This window comes from Uranotaenia lowii, chromosome 2 (assembly GCF_029784155.1).
Source record: "Uranotaenia lowii strain MFRU-FL chromosome 2, ASM2978415v1, whole genome shotgun sequence".
NCBI classification, from domain to species: domain Eukaryota; kingdom Metazoa; phylum Arthropoda; class Insecta; order Diptera; family Culicidae; genus Uranotaenia; species Uranotaenia lowii.
The window spans coordinates 279,158,306-279,179,149 of NC_073692.1; the positions used below are offsets into that span (position 1 = coordinate 279,158,306).

Genomic DNA, 20,844 nt, shown 5'->3' on the forward strand with positions numbered 1-20,844 from the left:
AAAATGGCGGATTTTTAAGTGAAAAATCGTAGTTTCTACTTCAAACAGCCACAAAAATTTCATAAAAATATTTTTAAGTTAAATAAAAACGTTGGGGTCCAGAAAAACATCTATTAAAAATATTTTGCTCAGATTTTTTGACTTCAGATGATTCTGTGCTGAGATACAGTGTCCACCGCAAATCCTGTTTTCTAAAAGGCATCCCCGAAAATGCTCCGTCACTGGCTCATTTTTCTATATTTTACTACGAAAAAATTACTAAATGTTCTTTTAACAATGCTTTGTATAATGCAAAAAAAATTGAATACATTTGTTTGAACGATAGCTCCAGAAAAAAATCGTGAAAATGGTGTTTTTTTATACCCGTTAGACCCTACCCCCCCCTTAAAACAAAGAAGCTTGAAAAACATATTTTTGTTATTTTAAGGCACTCATATTCTATGACTTTCATTATTCATTAACCACTAATGTCCATGTTAATTAAAAAATCCGTTTTAAAAATTTAAAACTTCTTGAATTCGTTTTAAATTTTCTTTGTTTTGATTTTGTTTGAATTCATAGAATGCTCAGAATAAATTCTTATAATAAAAATTAGCTTAATGATATCGGCCTTACCTTATCATCACAAAACAAAATTGCTGTTTTTGAGGAAAAGTAAATTTTTTTAAGAATTGTTTAAGCTCCGGTTCGGAAAAGGGTTGTTTGATTCACCCAAAACTATGGATTTTTCTATTTTACATTACAATAAGTCATCCTACTTATTTAGAGCAAAATCGGATAGGGTCGATGCATTTTCATGGTAACTTGGTATGGAATGACCCCCTTGTATTGCGATTTTATTCTCGCGTTAGACACAGAAATTTAGTCAATCTCAAATTTCGCCTTATGATTTCGCTCTTTTCTCTCACCAATAGATAGATGTGTACGCCTCTCGAATTTGAAAACTAACTATTCTACAATTTAAAATGCTCTTGTCTAAATCTGAAGGATTCTTTTTAAAAAATTTCATAAAAATCTGATGAAAAAAATGTAGAGGTTAAACTTATAAAGTTGATGCAAAAGTTCAAACGAAAAGTTTCAAAAATATTTTATCTGCAGTTTTTGAATAAAAATAAATTTGAAATAGAAGTGCGTTCCAAAGATTCCAGGAAAAACCGGAGAGCGATCCTTTGTGATGAATAAACCGAGTTTTTTTGCCTGTTCAAATTCCAAACACTCGAGAAAGATGATTAATATTTCTCATTTTCATCCATAGAAATTTCGCTTTCCAACAGCCTGAATAAAAAAAGTGATGATTACAGTGTTTGTGTTCGTTTTTCAAATTGTCCATCTTATAAAAGAGTGAGTCCATCCTGATCTTTATAAATGGAGAAAATGGTCTACTTTTATAGTGGACTGATTTCAATATTTCTTTCAAAACTATGTCTAAACAAGACGTCAGGATTAGAATTTTATACAACTAAATCTCAAAGTTTAAGTCTCTTCAATATTGAAGGAGAGATTTCCGGAAACCAAAAACACCTATCACGTATTCTTTTCCCTTGAGTTCTGGGACTTGCAAATCTAATATATAAAGATGAGTTGGACTATATATGTTTGTATGCACCTTATACAAATCCACACCGCTTAACCGATCAGCCTGAAATTTGGTACAGTTATGTGTTTGGACCATGGGAAGGTTTTAGTAATAGTTTCGAGCCCCTCCCACCTGAGAAAAGGGACCCTCCCATAGAACTTTCGTTTTTTTCCCACAAACCAAAAGTCATGGCACCCATTTTTCAGAACCAATTTATTTCCTTTGGCGGGGTTGTTTTCACCATCACCATGGGCCGGGCATTAGAAACGATCGTCCTGAGTTCACGTGTGCTGGAAAGCAAATCGAAGCTTGCTAAGCTTTAAAGATTTGAATGGAGAAATTTTGGCGGGAGTTTTTTTTACATTCTACTGCTGAAAGCACGTGGTACTGGTACGAGATTTTCTGATGCAATAATGAACTTTCATTTTGGATTGAAAATTACAACAAGCCTGTTAAGTATTTATTGACTAGAATGGTTTTCAAAATGCTGGGGGGCTTCGAGAGTCTCATTTCTTTTAGCGGGTTTGTTTTCACCATCACCATGATGGGCCATGCATAAGAATCGACCATCCAGAGTTCACGTGTACAAGACAACAAATTTAAGCCTGTTAATGATTAAAAATTTGATAGCGAAGTTTTTGGTGGGCTTTTTTTCGTCTACTGATGTTCGTAGCACAAGCACGTGGTTCTTGGATGAAATAATAAGTCAACTTTTGGAATAAAAAAATACTAATCGCCTGTTTGGAACATATTGATCAGAATAGTGGTTTTCAAAGTGATCCCAACCGCCGCTGGGAGGCGTTGAGAGTCAACAAGAATATGCAGTGTGTGATGAATGGATACAATGATTTACCTTCATTATGAATTGACTTCTACAGTTAAATAGCTTTTTGGAATAAAAACTAATGTTCCAGCTTTTAGGAACCAACCATTTTCATATTTTTGGAATTCCTCATGGGGAAAGAAACTAATTTAAGGGGAGTGAGTTGAATGCTGCAATCTCAATGCTTTGATTGCTGTTTAGGAATTTATTCAACCTGCCTGTTAGACAATTAAACGTGCATATTCTGGAAAAAGTTGAAACCAAATCCAACGCATTAAACTTTTAAGTACTTAAATCCGAAGTTGTTATTTCATACAACTTAATTTCATCGGTCAATTTATAAATTTTGAGTTATTGTTGGTCATCAATGTGTTCAATTCTACCAACTAATTATGAGAAAGCTAGAGCCTTTAATGAAACTTTTAACATCTGAAACAACTTCTCATTCTCATCATAAGTACGAATTAATCTTGAATATACTTTTCTACGACAGATCATTCATTTCAAAAAGTGGGATAATCTTCAAAAGAGGTCGTGTACATATGTTTACAAGCCGAAGATATTGGATTTTCATTAGAAAACACATGGACAAGATAAAAAATACGTTGTTAAAAAGACTAAATCAATTCAGGCTTCCCAAAAAATTACGGGTTGATAAGGTTATCAGATTTTTTCCGGACGTATCCGGACCGAAAAAATCTGGGCAATTTTCTAGAACAATCCGCGTAGTTGTTTTCAAAATGTTTAACCCAAAATCCGGGCAATATCCTAGCAAATTTGGTAAAAACCACGGAATTATTCAGTAAAAATCAAGAAGAAAACACTTTTAATATTTTTTTTCACCAAACCACATAATCGAATGTATTTTAGACTTTCAAAACAAGTCAGGATAAAATTTGCCATAAAAAAAATCCTTTTTGAACGTTAAATTGGAAAATTAAAATGGAAAATCGGAGCACTTCAGAAACCTTAGTTTAAAATGTTGTTCGTGATTCGATGAATAGGCATTCAAGGGAAATTATTTTAGCTAATAACTAATAACCTAATAACTGTTAGTTTTTCAATAATTTTGTTAAAAATCAAATCAAAACTTTAAATAGGCTTACAAAACCACATGGCCAAACAAACATGGCCAAATTTGTTAAAATAATGAATTAAAAGCTTTCAAAATTTCGAAAAGTCAAATAAATTTTGATTTATATTTAATGTGAACCCGAGCAAGGCCGGGTAAATCAGCTAGTGTTTTTATAAAAATGACTCGCATTTGATTTCTAGAAAAAATCCAAACAAACATATTTTTCAGTAGTCGTTAACTTTATACAAAATATACATACCTACTGGAGAGACCACATTAAAAACTAAAGAGACGCAATCTGATCTTTTTCAAAATGAATCAGCTTTATTTCAAACTCTACATGACTTCCATTTTGATTACGTTTATGTCCTCTCGGAAGTGATTTTTGGTCTAGTCTAATAAATTTAAAATATAAAATATAAAATATTATTTATTTCGAGATCGTTTCTGAACTAGAACACTAACGGATTATTCGTTCGTACCAATGGCAGTTAGCAACTGCTCCGAAGTTCCCGGCAACGCGAATCCAGTGACATCATCAGCTAACTTAAAAAAAACAGCTAAATTAACATAAAATCACATACAAAATTTAAAACTCTCATCAAGAGGTTAACTCCGGAAGATTCTGTACTGGAATCCAGGATTACCATTTTCTAACATCCCCTTTCGACTCCGCTGATCCGGCAACATCTGATGCTGACATTGAAAACACAAAATTAAAAACAAATTATCTACATATCATGAAAAATTCAAAACTTACCAATAAGGTGCCAAGAAATAACTCTTGGAGAATCTTATTTGTTTTCAAAATTACACGTTCATAAACTGTGTTGTGTACAGTTATGAATGATAATATGTTGCAATATAAACAAATAATTGAAGAACGAATCAAGGTGATGAAAATTTTTGACAGCTGAAATAATTTTCATGCGATTCTATTTATTCGAGAAAATTTCAATGATTGTAAAGTAACAGTTATAGCGTAATATTTGATCTGTGGGTGTGCTCATTCGGTCTTAATAATTTACATTTAGTATTTTGACTAAATGAAACGATGTTTTTTAATTTCATTGAAATTTAGTTTTAAAGAATTCTGGAATTTTGATCCCTTTAAATATTGACGATTGACATTTTTGATATCAAATGTATGAGTTTAGCAATCGCATTAACTAACATTTGTTTACGTTTCTCTTTTTTATTTTCAGATATCCCTCGAGAAATAAAACTAAACCGGCAGCAAACCTCACTAAAAGTCTAGTGTAGTGATAAGCAGCCATTCAGCAACAATCAATCAGCCCGCCTACTGCGTTGTTGTTTTAGGGGCATTCAGTTATAAGTAAATTCAAATCAAAAGTCGACAAATTTACTTAAACAGCAGAGCAGAAAAACTGCCGTTCGAGTATAACAGCAGTTCCGAAAATTATCTGTAGTGAATCCTTGTCAGACAGAACATTTCCTATGATCGTGTAGAAAATTTGGTGCATCGTTCCTGAACAATCTGACGGGTAGAAGCGTTCCCAACCCACCCACGCGAGCTCCGAGATCAAGGCCTTGAAGTTGCGGCGCCACGGAAGTTGGGCCTTTGAGATACGGATGCACATATCCCTGTTCAATCTGCTGTTCGAAGTAAAGAACGATTCGATTTCCGTCACTAATTTAGGTCTAAGCTAACAAATAGTCTTACTAACACCGGTGTAATAGTTGCCTAAATCGGAATCGGACCCAAAGGTGGATCAAAGGCGGGCATCTTTTGGATCTCTTCCGCATCATTTTCATTTACTAACAACAACAAAAACAGAACATAAGTAAACGAAACTAACAAACAGAAGTTACACGCCGCTTATTTTTGCTTTGAGAGTCAAACGGCTCTACCGAAAGTCGCCAAATTCACTACCCATCTAGTTTTAAGCACCACCTTCGGCCTGGACTCAAGTCGAGATCACGATCCAACCCAGGTAGACACCGGCATTTATGTAGCTTAGTTAGTTCTCGTTTTTGTTTCTCTTTTTCGTCTGAATCGGGTATACTTCCGGTGGCACCCAGCTCATTTTTCGTTTATTTTTCTACTTAAAACATTCGGTATCAAAAACACAGTGAAACTGATTCGGATTTCCTTTTGCTCTCTTCCGCATCTTCGGATCGACCTTTTGAACAACCCAAACCAACTTAAATCTGCTGCTGCTGCGACAGGAAGCGGCCAACGAAGGGCACGCAAACGGGCAACAATCATCAAACTCGTCATCATCGACCGGAAGTGGGGGCAATATGGTGAAAACGTTCCAAGCCTATCTACCGCCAACCAACCGGACGTATTCCTGTGTCCACTGCCGGGCACATCTAGCTAGTCACGATGAGCTTATATCGAAATCGTTCCAGGGCAGCCAGGGCCGGGCGTATCTGTTCAATTCGGTGTAAGTGTTTATGCTTGTTTTCGTTTTCTATTTGCTACAGCCACATGTCGATTGAACCTCGATCATCTGGTATTTGTCAGTTTATCGACGTTTTTCTGTTAACAATTCTTAGTAATTAAGCCAGAATTTAATTCGTGTTCTTTAGCTATGAATTGAGCTCACTGGTCTATTTTTCGATGTTATTAATAAACGATGTTATAAACAACTGATAATAAAAGATTTTGGCGTCCTGAATTCAATTGTCAGATTTTGTCTTTCAGGAGGAAGGAACACATGTCTTTATGTTGCGTACAAGATTTTGTCCTATGAGTTCAAATTTGTTGGTATTCCGAGTAACAAAAGACGGTTTTAAAATCCTGTGTGGCTCAATATGTTAACCATACAAAAAGCTGCATATTTTCAATATTAACCAAAACTACTGGAACCGCACCAAAGGTGTCCAATTTGCAGCAGAAAATCTATTTTGAGATAGAAACAATATAACGTTGAATGGTTAAATTGTTACTCTTTGGTAAATTTGCTACAGTGTTGACAGTACTTTAATGGCTTATCATAGACAATTGATTTTGTTAATGTTGAAATTATCATCAAAATTTGTATATTTTTGCGAACATATTTGTAAAATCTTTTTCAACAATTCATTTGAATTTTAAGAAATGTTTATTTGAGAGAACTCAAGCTAAAAATGTAAATAAAATTGTTTTTAGGAATAATGGTAGTGAAAAATTAAAAAAAAAACCAACGTATTTGGTAGGCAAATGTCAAAAAAGTTGTTCTAGATTATACAATGGGTTTTTACAGTGATTACGGAGAGTATTCTCGGTAAAGTGTAAATGTTCAGAGATGCCAATTATTTTCTGGAAATCTTTTTGAAAAAGCCATTGTGCATATACTTATTTAAAAAAAAAATGGAACGAGATTCTAATAGAAACAGATACGACGTCCAAATATAATAAAACAAAAATAAATCATTGTTATTACAGGGTCCGGCAATTGAAGTGCTACATTGAAATAAACATTATTTATTTATTTAATTACATAGTATTCCGTCTCATGACATAGCTTGACGAACATAACTCCTAAATATCACTTGGTTCATGGCAACCGTTCTCCAATTTCTCGGGCAACCCTCGTTCGCCAGATCACGCTCCACTTGGTCTAACCACCTCGCTCGTTGCGCCCCCGCTCGTCTTGTTCCTTCCGGATTCATTGCTAACACCTGTTTTGCAGGACAGTCGTCCGGCATTCTCGCAACATGTCCCGCCCAGCGTATCCGGCCAGCTTTCACCACCTTCTGGATACTGGGTTCGCCGTAGAGTCGCGCGAGCTCGTGGTTCATCCTTCGCCTCCACACTCCTGTACGCCGCCAAAGATGGTTCTTAACACTCGTCGCTCGAATACTCCAAGTGTACGAAGGTCCTCCTCGAGCAATATCCATGTCTCGTGCCCGTAGAGAACAACCGGTCTAATGAGCGTCATATACAGGTTGCACTTCGTGCGAGGGCTAAGTCTTCTAGACAGCAGTTGCTTGTGGAGTCCATAGTAGGCACGACTTCCGCTGATAATTCGCCTCCGGATCTCACGGCTGGTGGCATTGTCTGCGGTCACCAGTGAGCCGAGATAGACAAAGTCTTCGACTATCTCCAGCTTGTCGCCGTCGATCGTGACCTTGTTATTACTGGACAAGCGGGTTCGGTCGGTCTCGGATCCGCAGGCCAGCATGTACTTCGTCTTGGACGTATTAATCATCAACCCAATCCTTCCTGTTTCGCGTTTCAGTTTGCGGTAGATCTCCTCCACCGCCGCAGATGACCTGCCGACTATATCAATGTCATCGGCAAAGCAGATAAGTTGACTGGATCTGTTGAAAATCGTGCCCCGCATTTCGCCCACCGCTCGTCGAATAACACCTTCTAGCGCCACGTTGAACACCATGCAGGATAGACCATCACCTTGTCGAAGCCCCCTGCGCAATTCGAATGAACTCGACAATTCACCCGAGATCCGCACACAGCACTGCGTTCCATCCATCGTCTCCTTGATCAGTCTGATCAGCTTCCCGGAAAAGCCGTTCTCGTCCATGATTTTCCATAGCTCGTTACGGTCGATCGTGTCGTATGCGGCTTTGAAGTCGATGAATAGATGGTGCGTAGGGACTTGGTGTTCACGGCATTTCTGGAGGATTTGCCGTAATGTGAATATCTGGTCCGTCGTTGATCGTCCCTCCATGACGCCGGCCTGACGACTTCCCACGAATCTGTTTGCTTGTGGCGTTTGGCGGCGGAGTAGGACTCGGGACAACAATTTGTAGGCGGCATTGAGGACAGTGATCGCTCGGTAGTTCTCACAGTCCAATTTGTCGCCCTTCTTGTAGATGGGGCATATTACCCCCTCCTTCCAATATAAACTTCCAATAAACATATAAATTGTTCAAAACAACAACTTTTTATTTAAAATTCATTCGATTTCTCTTGAAAACAAATTTATTTTTTATTATTCACTGGTAAAGTTCGACTTGTTCGCCCTTGAGTTTAACTACTCGCCGCAGACGGTCGAGGAACGCATCGTATGAGGCCCGTAGGTGTTCTTGTGGTATTATATCCCAGGATGCCACGAGATGTCGCTTCAGGACCTCCACACCTTCATGTTTCTTAGAGCAGACTTCGGCCTCCAACATACTCCAGACAGCGAAGTCTATAGGGTTCAGGTCTGGCGAACTCGCCGGCCACTCGGAGCTCGAAATGAACCCTGGAAAATGTTGCGCAATCCAAAGTTGGGTTTTCTTTGCTTTGTAAGCCGGCGCCGAGTCCTGTTGAAAAACCCAATCCCTGGAACCAAAATGTCGATGTGCCCACGGTTCGAGGACATTCTGTAGAACTAGTTTCCGATATGTATTTTGGTTGATCTTCACTTCTTCAGGGACAAAAATCAGCGGAGTCCGGCCATCACTGGTGATTCCCGTGATCACCGGATGCTGGTTTTTGTCGCCGGGTGGCCGTCAGCAAGTCGCATGGCTTCGTGATATGTCTGGCAACCAAACTCTGTCGTTCTGCTTATTCACGAACTGCTGTACGGTGAAGAGTTTCTCGTCGGTAAACACGATGTTCTTCAACCTTCCTTGCGCGGCCCTCTTGAGCAGCGCCTTCACTCTTTTTACCCGTTCTTGTTTCTGCTTCACCGTCAAGGTCTTGAACCTTTTGGATCTTGTAGGTCTTGATCAGAAGTTTATCTTTCAGGATCCGACGGAGATTTCGATCCGATATGTTGAGAATCTCTGCCAATTTAGTGGCACTACGACGAGGATTTCTCTTAAGGCGCTTCTTGACGATCTTTGCCATGGCAGGTGTCACCACAGTAGGTCGGCGTCCCCCACCATACTGTTTTTTGGTACTTCGGGTCTCCCGGTATCAGGATCGCTAATCAGTTTGTTGTATCATTATTCAAGTAACAGGATCCAGTTTTCAAAAGCTTCTGTTTGATGTCGGAACAGGAGCTTTGTATTTACGGCCTTCATGTCAACTTTTTGAATACATCTCTTGATTCTACCAATCAATTGCTTGCAGTTCTTGGCTCACTAAGGCAGATTTGTCGGGTTGTGATTCTTAGGTACAAATAGGATCGAATGGGTATTCAGGATGGGTTGTGTGTTCTTTTTTTGCATAATGCGATGACGCTTTATCCGGCCAAAACACGTATTGTCCATTTGCATGATGTTTTTGTAGAAACGACATCAAAATTTTCTGCAAACATTCACTCTGGTACACATCTTGATTGATAGACAAATCAGACGGCTTGAAGCATGGCTTGGAAATATCTCTCTCGTAAATGGTGATGTACAGCATCACTTCCTGTTCAAACTTATGTTTGTATAACATGTTTTTTATGTTCGGATATGTAGTACAACTATTCTTGGAAGAGTATCGATCGTGTCCGGGGATGTGCGTCTCCGAAAAAGGGAAGTTACTTTCGTGGTCCAAAACAAAACATTTTCCGGAATATTTTTTATCATCCAGAGGCATTGGGATTTAACACGTTCATCTCCAAAAAAAAAAAATTCTTGGAGCATGAAGTTCTAGAGCTCCAAATTTCCATCGCGTGGCGAAACTGAGCGACTATCTTGAATAAGAGAGCCGTCACCTGTTTATGGGTCCCATGGCGACGAACGTGTCGAAATCTGATTCTCAGTGTATTCTGGGGCTCTTGTTTTCTTGCGGCACTCAATTCCAACTTTTTTCAATGTCTTACCAATGTACTGAGGAAACAAATTAATTTTTTATGCGGCGCACACAGGGGTGAATGCATCTAATAAGCGATCAAAATTATTTGCAGACTAACGGTAAACGGTAGATATTTGATGTCTTCTCAACATTTTTATATTTTTTGATCATCTATCAAATTCTCGAAAGAAATAAGTGATTTTTCCACCTGGAAGGGAGTTAAAAAAAATTATTTCTTGAAATAATTAGTTTAGACTTGATGTTGTAGATTTAAGCAACTTTGATGAAGACACCATCAAGATCGCATGAAAATCATAAAAGTTACGAGCATTTTAAAAATAATTAATATATATATTTTAGTGTATATGATTTACAAACTTGGTATATTTAAGAAAGTTGTTCAAATTGTTGAAACACACAATTTTGTGAAATATTTCAAATACAGACTCCGTTCGTTTTTGGCAACATTCGATTTTGGCAACACTCGATTTTGGCAACATCCGATTTTGGCACATGTGCCAAAATCGAACGGTTTTTTCTTAAATAATGTTTTTTCAATTTCTTTGAATATACTGAACCGATTTCAATTCTGTAAACGTCATATGGAAGGTTTTTCTCTCCTCTATGTTATGGTCGGAAATAAGTGCGTCCGGAGGTCCGCTTCTGGAGATTAGGCCGTAACATATCCTGGATACACATTGGGCCTGAGCTTAGAGTCGCATCAAACCCATCATGCGACGCCCAATCATTTCCATTTTTTTTTTGTAAGTCCACTGGAGGCCACACAAATCATACAAAACGTTTGTGGTCACTTTTGGATGAGCCCCCGTCCGGTAGGCATGTTCCAGATACCGCGAGGAAGTGGCCAGTTCGTTAGATTAAAATAATGCATATCGTGTAGCACCTCAAAGCACTTGAAATTTTAAATCGAGTTCACCAGTGACCGTAATAAGTATCTAGGACATAGTCGACATCATCCGGATATGTACCACCCTCTACTCCCCTCCCCCTTCCACATCTTTTCATTACACTAAGAATTGGTTTTCTAAACTGTTTTTAGGTGTTATTTATATGTTTTAGGGAAAAATTGTTTATTTTAAAATAAATACAGTGAATTTGAAATTCATAGTTTATTGAATTTTACATCGTAACGTAATACTTAAATTTAAAATTAAAAACAAAAGCATAAATTCATATAAGATGATGATGATCCTGGAAAAGTTCTGATGAAAGTTTATTCATCCAAACACATCTGCAGCGCGGTACTTCGGATTTTCCTCAGATGCAAAATATCGAACATATTCAAACGTTTTTCCTCCGCCCACTCAATAACTCGAGCCAAATCTTGAGCGACTTGATGTGTTCGAGTTAATACAGGAGATGCAAATTCCGCCAAAGTAATTTCCGTTTCTCTTGAATTATCCAAAGAATATCTTTCGTCTTCTTCGACCTCTGTTTCGTCGCAATTTTTGTCGTCTTGATTCTTTATAAGAGCGATTATTTGCGTGTCTGTATATTCATCAATGCAAAAATCTTCTTCAGAATATTCCGTAGTTTGAATTGTGTCGATATGCACTTGAGGGGCAAACAGTTCACTCAAAGGAATATCATCTTCGTGAATGAGATTTGACCCTACAATCCAACCAATATTTTTCCAGGACCTTTGAATTGCTGATTGCGAAACCTCCATCCATGCTTCATGTAGCCAATATGCAACGTCTTTAAGATTGATCTTCATAATCCGTTGCATAAAGTCCGCTTGATTGGCGATTTCCAGATGTAGTTTTTCTCGGTATTTTGTTTTGATAATTTGAATGACCTGTTGGTCCATGGGTTGAAGAAGTGGGGTAACATTTGGAGGCAAAAATTTCACTTCAATCAAACCGTCATCTGATATCATTTGATCTTGAGAATGGTGAGCGGTACAATTGTCTAAAAGAAGAACAGCTTTCGGGTCGATTCCTACTTCATTCGAAAAGTTACGCACGTGTGGAACGAATGTTTCATGAAACCACTTCTGGAAGATGTCCCGGGTCATCCAGGCATTTTTCGATGATGCGTACTTTGTTGGAATTTCTACACCTTTGAAGGCTCTTGGTGCTTTCGATTTACCAATCATTATAATCGGCAATTTGTGGTTTCCCATAGCGTTAGAACAGGGCATAAATGTGACCCTGTCTTTAGCAATTTTCATTCCAGGAGCAGAAGATTCACCAGCATGTACCAAAGTGTACCCATGCAAAGCTTTATAAAAAAGAGCGGTTTCATCGGCATTGTAGATTTGTTCAGCCGTAAGTTTTCGTTGTTTAACGTAAGACAAAAAATGTAGATTAAAGGGTCCAACGCTGGAAGCATTACACGATAATTTTTCCCCTGAAAGCTTCAACCGCCTGATACCATACCGAAATTTAAAATTACGTACCCAAGTTTCACTAAATTTAAAACTATCTGGTATGTTGAATTCTTTGGCGAAAATTTTAGCCTTTGCAAGAATAAGATTATTTGTTATAACGTGATGTTTATCACGCTTTTGTATAAACCAATAGAACAATGCTTGTTCTAATTGGCTATGCTTTCCTGAAGCCGCATACTTTGTTTTTGAGCTCTTATTCCCACGACAAGACGACGCTTGTACCAACTTTTCTTTTTGAAGTTCAATTTTTCGGATGGTGGAACGGTTGACTCCGTACTCTTTCGCAATAGACAATTTTGTTTCTGACTTACTCTCCAACTTCTTGAGAATTTCTAGTTTTTGACTCAGGGTTAAGCTTCTGCGCTTCAATTTCTCACCAGTCGTGTTGGCCATCTGTCGAATTTTAATCTTGTCAATTTTATAAAACATTAAAAAAAATGATTTTCATACCATTGAATAGTCGTGAACTATACTTCTGCTCGCAAACCAATAAAACAGCTTTTATTGAAAAAAAAACCACGAAACAAACACAACAAAACTTCAATTTAGTTTGAATAAAGCAATGGAATAAAAAATAAAATCTAAGTCTTTACTCAATGACGATTCGAGAGAGAATGAACAATGTAGGGGAGAGGAAGGCTATATGCGCATATTAAGGAAAGCACTCATTTTCTCCTATACTCCAAAAGATAGGAGTCTGAAAACTATATGCACATGAGCGGACATCTGTTTTATATACGTTAGTGAAATTTTTCTGTTAAAATCTCTAACAGTTTTTGTGAAAATAATTTTATAATAAAAGAAGTCAAAATAGCCGATTTCCGAAACTGGCGGGCTAAATGCGCATATTTATGTTTTTAGCTATATTTCATTACCACTTGCAATATTTTGATATTATTTAATTGAAAATGGTAGAAACGGATGTTAAGCATACGTCAAGGCTGAAATTTTGGTGAAATTTTTTACATCACTAGTTCTTTTGCATGAAACATAGTTAAGTATGCCATATGGCCATATTTCAGGGTAATATTTTGTTCATATTGTATTTTTATCGGATCAGTAGGAAGTTCTTCTTTTTTCGCTGTAACATCGTGATTTGAGCGTAGATTTCATGTTTAAATGATAGAAAGTAAAAAATTTATAAGACTAATCTATTTTTCTTGATATAGGCATTTAACCTGCCTTGATATGGGCATTCAGAACCTGTCTCTTATTCCAATATCTTATCATTTACAACTTTGCCAAAAGCTTCGATTTGTTGAATTTCCGATTTCCAGATGAATAAGAAAGAAAAACCACTAAAATTTTTGTTCACAGAATCTGTATGCACAATAATTAAAGTTCAATATATTATAACAAAACTGACAAAAATCTTGTTTGAATTTTTAAATTTTTTCTACTTTATATAATAATTTAATTTTTTTATGCCATGTGTTAAAAGCGTATTACCCTCAAACTGCACTAATTAGATATGATGAATCTCCAGCCATATCGTCAATCGGCTGTATGCGCATATTACCCAATATGCGCATATAAGGACACTTCCCCCTACAGTGAATCAATATCATTCACATAGAAACAAACAAAAGGAGAATAGAAACAAATTCATTGTTTGTGTGTAACAGGCGTATTCATAGGTGACAATAACAATGCGTATCAATAGAATTATGCGATATGAAGCTGACTTGAACAATGAACATACCCGTTTACTGCCGAAGATAATTCAATCGAACCGCGTTTGTTGCGTGCTGAATAATAATGCTTTTGAAAGTTTAAAATTTGATTCATGCGAGTTGTTTCATCAACAAGAAAACGAATTTCGATAAAAATATTCACTCTGTATTCAAATATAACTTTGGTTTATTGAAACAATCTATAAACGCCAACCACATGAAAGCTACATAATTCTTCTTGACGTCAGTGACAATTTTACTGCTTATAACTAATATAATTGAGTTAAACTAAAAAAAATAGTGCTTATACAATGTTTCTCATAAATTTTGATTAATTTGAGACAAAAAATAAAAAAAAAAAGTTTCAAAAAAAACCGTTCGATTTTGGCAACATTCGATTTTGGCAACACAAAATGTACGAGCGTGTTGCCAAAATCGAACGGGGTCTGTACATGTTTCAACTAAGATAGGAGATATACTACAAAATATCCAAAATAATGCCTTTTTTTCAGTAAGTTATAACCTAAAGAGTTTGGACGATTTCGTATAATTTTTTGAGTGGATTTTGTTGGTCAAGTTATTGGCTTTCCATTGATATATAAATTTAACATTAGTTTTGGATAGATTTCCTGCAAACTAACAATCAAAAATGAGTTTTTCCTCTAAAAATAGGAAAAATTGAGGGTTTTTTCCTTCGAATTTTAAGTTTTTCTAGAGAAAAAAGCGCATAATTGATTGCTAGTTTGCAAAAAATCTATCCAAAACTAATGTCAAATTTATATATCAATAAAAAGCCAATAACTTGACCAACAAACCCCACTCAAAAAATTATATGAACTCGTCCGAACTCTTAAGGTTATAACCAGGCTTCCGAAAAGTACTGGCGAGCGACAGTATTCTTGCGCACGACGCACATGCACCTCGATGAAAGCTGCCCGAATATTGCTTCCCCGACAGTTTTAAAAGAAACGGTCGTGTGATGTACAGCGATGCCTTGTTTTACCTCATGCGAGAGTTTGTTCGTGGGTATGAAAATTTTTTAAGCTTCGTGACAGTTTTGGGAATATCTTCGTGACAGTTTTCAATGCGTTGAATTTCGCATGACAGTACTACTTACTCCGTCCGACTGTAGCCGAGATTCGCTCGGGCCGAGTTTATTTCGAACGAAAGTATGAATTTTCCTTTTGCTTGAAGCTACTGCGGGTGGTGATCACCCCAATCACCCTCCCCTTCCCTTTTCGCCTAACCTGCACCGGCACCACACATCGCGTTATGGGCCAATCGTATGCTGCTGCTCGGTACGAATAGATGGCTGGTTCGATCTATTCGAACCGAGCAGCAGCGCATACTATCGGGCATGGGTACGGTATAGGTACGACAGTCACCCGTGACAGTCCTGCAAAAACTGTCACGCCCTGCAGCCGACAGTTAGGATGAAATAATTTTCGAAACAGGAGCCATGAAGGGATGAAAACCGAACTGTCGGTTGGGTTCGCTACAGCTTAAAGCACAACACTTTCGGCAACGCATGCTTTGAGCCGATTGTTCAGATACAGCCTGGGTTCTCGCACGTGTGCGATGTAGCCGAAGTGTTTCGATTCGTTACCGACGGTACAGCAGCGAACCGAGTGGTAAGGAAAACCGAGACAGTTTGTTCGACAAGGAAAAGGCTGTCATAGCAAAGCTGTACTTTTCGGAAGCCTGGTTATAACTTATATAGTGCATAGGGTAAATGATCTTGAGCGGAACTAGTCAAAATCTGATCTTGAGCGGAACCATTTACTTTTTCTAAGTTCTAGGCAATGAGTGTTTATGAATCTTACCAAATTGTTGAAAAAAACACTTTTTCAAGAACATTTCATACAAGCATTGACATTTTTGCTAAAATTTATTAACTGAAATAATGTTATTAGAAGATTTAAAAACATACCCATTTCTGCTGCAATTTTCATCAATCTACGCTGACTTTGAACGTCAATTTATGTCACCCTTGATCGTTGTAAACTGATTCTCAATGATTAAAATGGTGGAAAAACTCATAAAAAAGCATTATTCGGGTTTTTGTAACAAGTTTTCCATCAGAATATCAATAAATAGCGTAGTTTTTAAAAGTAAAATATGATCTTGAGTGGAACCATCTTTGATCTTGAGCGGAACTACTAGCTTCCGAAATAAACCGCTAGGTGCGCTGCCTTATGCCTAATGTATCACACGCAGTTTTTACCCCTGAATGTATGCAGAACATTTTTATATTTCTTATTCTATCAACTTTAGGGAAAGAAAAAATGTAAAATAAGGTTCGAATTGAACAAAAACTAATTAATTGGTGACACAGCGTACCAAACAAGGCACACAATCTTTCTTTCAGAGGGACGACGAGAAGGAGAAGAAAGGCTTTCATACATATTTTTGGCATAATTCGAGAACTAATGAAGCCAATAAAGTTAAGTCATTATTTCAGAATAAGAATCAATCTTCATTGCCATTACTATTCGTACTTTATGAAGTAGCTTTCTTTTAAAGAGATTGTTTTAGATGCTCGCATTCAAATTTAAAACGATATACTACTTAGTAAACAAAAATTCAAATTGTTTTTTACACCCATTCTTTCAGTTTTACAAAGTGTAGCAAAGCACACCGGGTTAGCTATTTTATAATACTTCACGATTCAATTGGTGGCCTGGTATTGAAAACCTATCCGATTTCCTTGTCCCTTGACTTTACACTTGAGCTCGAACTGGAAATCGGTTTGAGAAATAGTTGTTTTATCAATTGAGATAAATAATTAATGTATCCATAAATTTTTAATATAAATAAATGTTAACGTGATTCATAAGAAACTGGAATTTGTAATGAACTTTATTCTATGAATGAGTTGCTTACAGCAAGGTTGTCGAAATCACAGTGAAATCTGTTATTTCACAAAATTTTGAGGAAACTTTTATCACAGCATCTGTGTCACAGAACACGATATTTTGAAATATTTACAGATTTCACAGAATTTTTTAATTCCGAATGGATTTCCAAAATTATAATTAAGGGAATAGGGATTTAAAAAAAAAGAGTTTTTTCTCAAAAACATTGATTCAGAGCAATATACAGTTTTTTTGCCAAATTTGTAATTTAAGGCATCTTCTTTTGTTTTACTTACTTTGTCGTTACCTTCAAAAGTTGTTCGGGGCAGTATGATCCTAAACACGCACATTCAAAAAATCAATCAAATATACTAACGTATTTAATTTTTGAGATTGAAAAAAACTAAAATTTGAGTTTAGAGAATCGATTCTTTCAAAATAGAATACAATGCATCAAAGGGAAAAATGGACTTTTTTTAAGCAAGAAATAAATTTTAACGGATATTTTAAGAACAACTTTGGAACGCAGAGTTTCTTTTTTTCACGTAAAAACATTTATTTCTTAACTTTAAAATTTTCAAAGATGAAATTTAATTGAAGTTTTCACAGTTACACAAGTATTAGGAATAAGAGGTATTAAAAATATTGACAGAAGAAAATGGTTCCGCTCAAGATCATATTTTAGTTCCGCTCAAGATCAGCGTGGTTCCGCTCAAGATCAGAATTCTCACTTCAGTAAAACAACTGTAGAGTTATTAGGATTTACTCTAAAATATTTTAAAAATCATCATTAGAAAGCAGAAACCAAGATCTATCCGCTGAACTGAAGTTTTTTTTGTTCGGATAAAATCCAAAGCCATACCGCTTGGTCAACTGTTCCAAGTTGCGTCGAATTTAACCAATTGGTTCCGCTCAAGATCATTTACCCTACTTTTTGCCGAGATTTTTGTGCTGTTCGTAGAACTGTACAACGCGCTCGTGAAACGCTTCTTGTTTCAACGGCATTTTGAGCAAAACTGGATATTCATAAACAAAACAAAAATACTGGCGAAAAGATGAGAAGAAAATTTTTGGTTGCCATCCCTTAGATTAGAAACAGTATCTGGGACCAGGATCCAGAATCCGACATTGAGGTTTAGGATCCGATATCATTGTTTACAAATCAAATTTACTCATTATGAACACTCAGGGTTTAAAAGGTCATTAATAAAATTTGAAAAAAAAAAATTACTCATTTCTATCAAGAAATAAGAGGTCGTTACGTTAGGTTTAAAAATTTCGATTTCTTGGCAATTTTATTTAAACTATTCTTTTCTATTGTTCTAACCAGCGTCAACGTCGCTTGCGGCCAAGCGGAGGAGCGGGTCCTTCTTACTGGTCTACATGCCGTAGCAGACATCTACTGCGAATGCTGCAAAACGCCTCTCGGATGGAAATACGTAAGTTTGGCTAGATGATGTTCGATTTGAAATTCTGTTTCTGCTCTTTCAAGGTTTTGTTCTAACGTTTACCATTTTTTTCTGTTGCGACTTCCAGGAACACGCTTTCGAATCTAGCCAGAAATACAAGGAAGGAAAGTACATAATAGAGCTAGCTCACATGATCAAGGAAAATGGCTGGGATTGATCGACGAGCGTGGAATAATCGTTTAATTTTAATTCAATTGAGTTAGACTAAATCCTTGGAATCAAGAGAAGGAAAAATGGACGGTCATTGGTCGTCCGAAAAAGGGCACATTTTCAGCATACGAATCCGAGACTTTTTTCCTGCTCGTTGTGTATGTGTCCTTGTTCTCAAGATTCCTCTCTTGGTTGTCCAAATCGTCATCGATTCTCAACCTGTCTCACTGTCCAGCATATTAGTATGTGTAATCTGTAGTCATTTCCTGTCCACAGGCCGGAAGCTTGGCCAGAGCTCCGGATCTTGTTTGTGGATCGACGATATAGAAAGTGTAAAACGTGTTCATTTCCTCCGTATGATTTTCGGTTCATCGTACGGCGTCGTCATTTAATCACGCATATCTCCTGTAATCATTTGGATTTTTTTTTTAATTTTTAACCATCAATCATTCTGGAGATCCATTCTTACCTTTGACTTTACCTGCGATAACCACGTACACAAAAATGAAAAAATTACATCTTAGTTTGTATTATGATCCCTCTAGAGTAGAAACGGAGATAAGAGAACATTTACTTTCCCCATTAAGCTAGTAAGCGCGAACGAGCGAAAGCGAGAAAGGTTGAGAGAGCTAGAAGAAGATTAACACTACTGTGCGTGATAAGAGATCGGAAACAGAAACGAACGAAGAAAAGCAAGAACGAGTAAACGAATGAGCAAGAGCGGGGAACGAGAACAAAAATTGGATTGAAATTTACATTAAAAATGAGTCGGTCTAGTAACACTAGCAGACAGACAGAGAGTGTGCGGGGCTGGACGAATGCGTTTGGGACTTTTCCAACCGGATTCGCCCGACCGAACATACGAAACGCACCGTGTGATAAATGTCAGTGGCAAAAATCAATTGCGATCGGCGTATGAAACGAAATAATGAAGGGAAAACGCCAGAGCGAGAGAGAATATGCGAGAGTGATATTAGTTTTACGAATGTTTCAAGTGAGATAACATTTATAAAGAATCGTATTTTAGTCGAAATATACACGTCTAAGAATCTAGTTTTAGTTCTGCGAGAAAAAAAGGAAAAAAAATTACAAAAAAAAAACAAACAAGACAGACACTTATGGTTTTATAAATCAGAAGTTAGAGAATTGTCTAGTTATCGATAAATGCAAGCCTGTGTACAGCAATTGTCTGTCACCCGAACAAGTACTGTTAATTTCAGAATTAATTTCTCTTCTTTTTTGGATAGCGAATGTGATCAACAAACATTACAATTATAATGTATTTTTTTTAAATAAACAATTAATTTTACCACATGACTACTTTTGTTTTTCTTTTCTTCGTGTTTAATTTTTTAGGAATCCATACGAAATGACTCTTTGACTTCGATTGTCAACTCTAAATCACGTCTTTAAACTAGTACAGGCAAGGGCTTGGGAGGATATAAATATATACAATATACTGCCAACTTCAAAATATAGAAAACAATAACTTAGATGCGGTTCAAATCCTACCGATAAACATATACTTTGTTCAGTTGTGTTATATTTTTCTTCATTTCAACAAACGAAACACCGAGTTTTAAGTGAATTTAAGAAAAAAATTGGGATAGTCTGAAAAATGTCTGGGTTTGGAAAGTTTTAAAGTCTTCAAATTTAGCACTCAAAGTTCACAAATGGCTGAGTTAATGGCACTTGGCGTTATTGAGCTTAACGAGTGTATTCGAAAAAAAAAATTCAACACCTTGTTTCGTAAATAACTTTTGAACACATGGACGGAAATTGATGAAATTTACAGTGAAGCTGCCTAGTAATGTAATTGTAACTTGTACAAATTTTTGTGACGTTCTGTCAAGTGATTCTTAAGATGCGTCAAATAAAGACATTTCTCGATTTTAATTTTTGGGCACCACGTGCGCCATCAATAATGTATACTATGAACCACCTTTTTTTTTACAAATCAAGGGTAGTTTTGATTACGTTTTCTGTTTCTTAAAGCTAGACCTCCAGAATTACTCAAAATTTTCAAATTTGGTGGAAGTTTTGACAAATTTGGCCGATTATAATTCTTCGGCACATAAACAACGTATTCACCTTTTTATCACTACCACCTTTTTATCACTCCACTACAATTTTCGCGTAGTGGCACTATTCCAGACCCAAACAAAACAGAGTATCAACTTTG

The 20,844-nt window shown here is 36.7% G+C and overlaps 1 protein-coding gene across 7 annotated transcripts in view; it reads left to right on the top strand.

Annotated features, from left to right (window-relative positions):
* The window catches only part of LOC129748415 (protein yippee-like), a 308,978-nt gene extending 288,999 nt beyond the window's left edge, over positions 1 to 19,979 (top strand). For 6 of the 7 annotated variants that reach the window (XM_055743032.1, XM_055743033.1, XM_055743031.1 and 3 more), the window contains 4 exons: positions 4,680 to 5,100; positions 5,665 to 5,885; positions 18,374 to 18,482; positions 18,580 to 19,979. In XM_055743032.1, the coding sequence (XP_055599007.1) occupies positions 5,068 to 5,100; positions 5,665 to 5,885; positions 18,374 to 18,482; positions 18,580 to 18,669 (453 nt within the window). In that variant the 5' untranslated portion in view covers positions 4,680 to 5,067 and the 3' untranslated portion in view covers positions 18,670 to 19,979. Of the gene's footprint in view, positions 1 to 4,679; positions 5,430 to 5,664; positions 5,886 to 18,373; positions 18,483 to 18,579 lie in introns of all 7 variants that reach the window. The other variant, XM_055743036.1, reaches the window with a different exon arrangement.
* Positions 19,980 to 20,844: the final 865 nt, after the last annotated feature.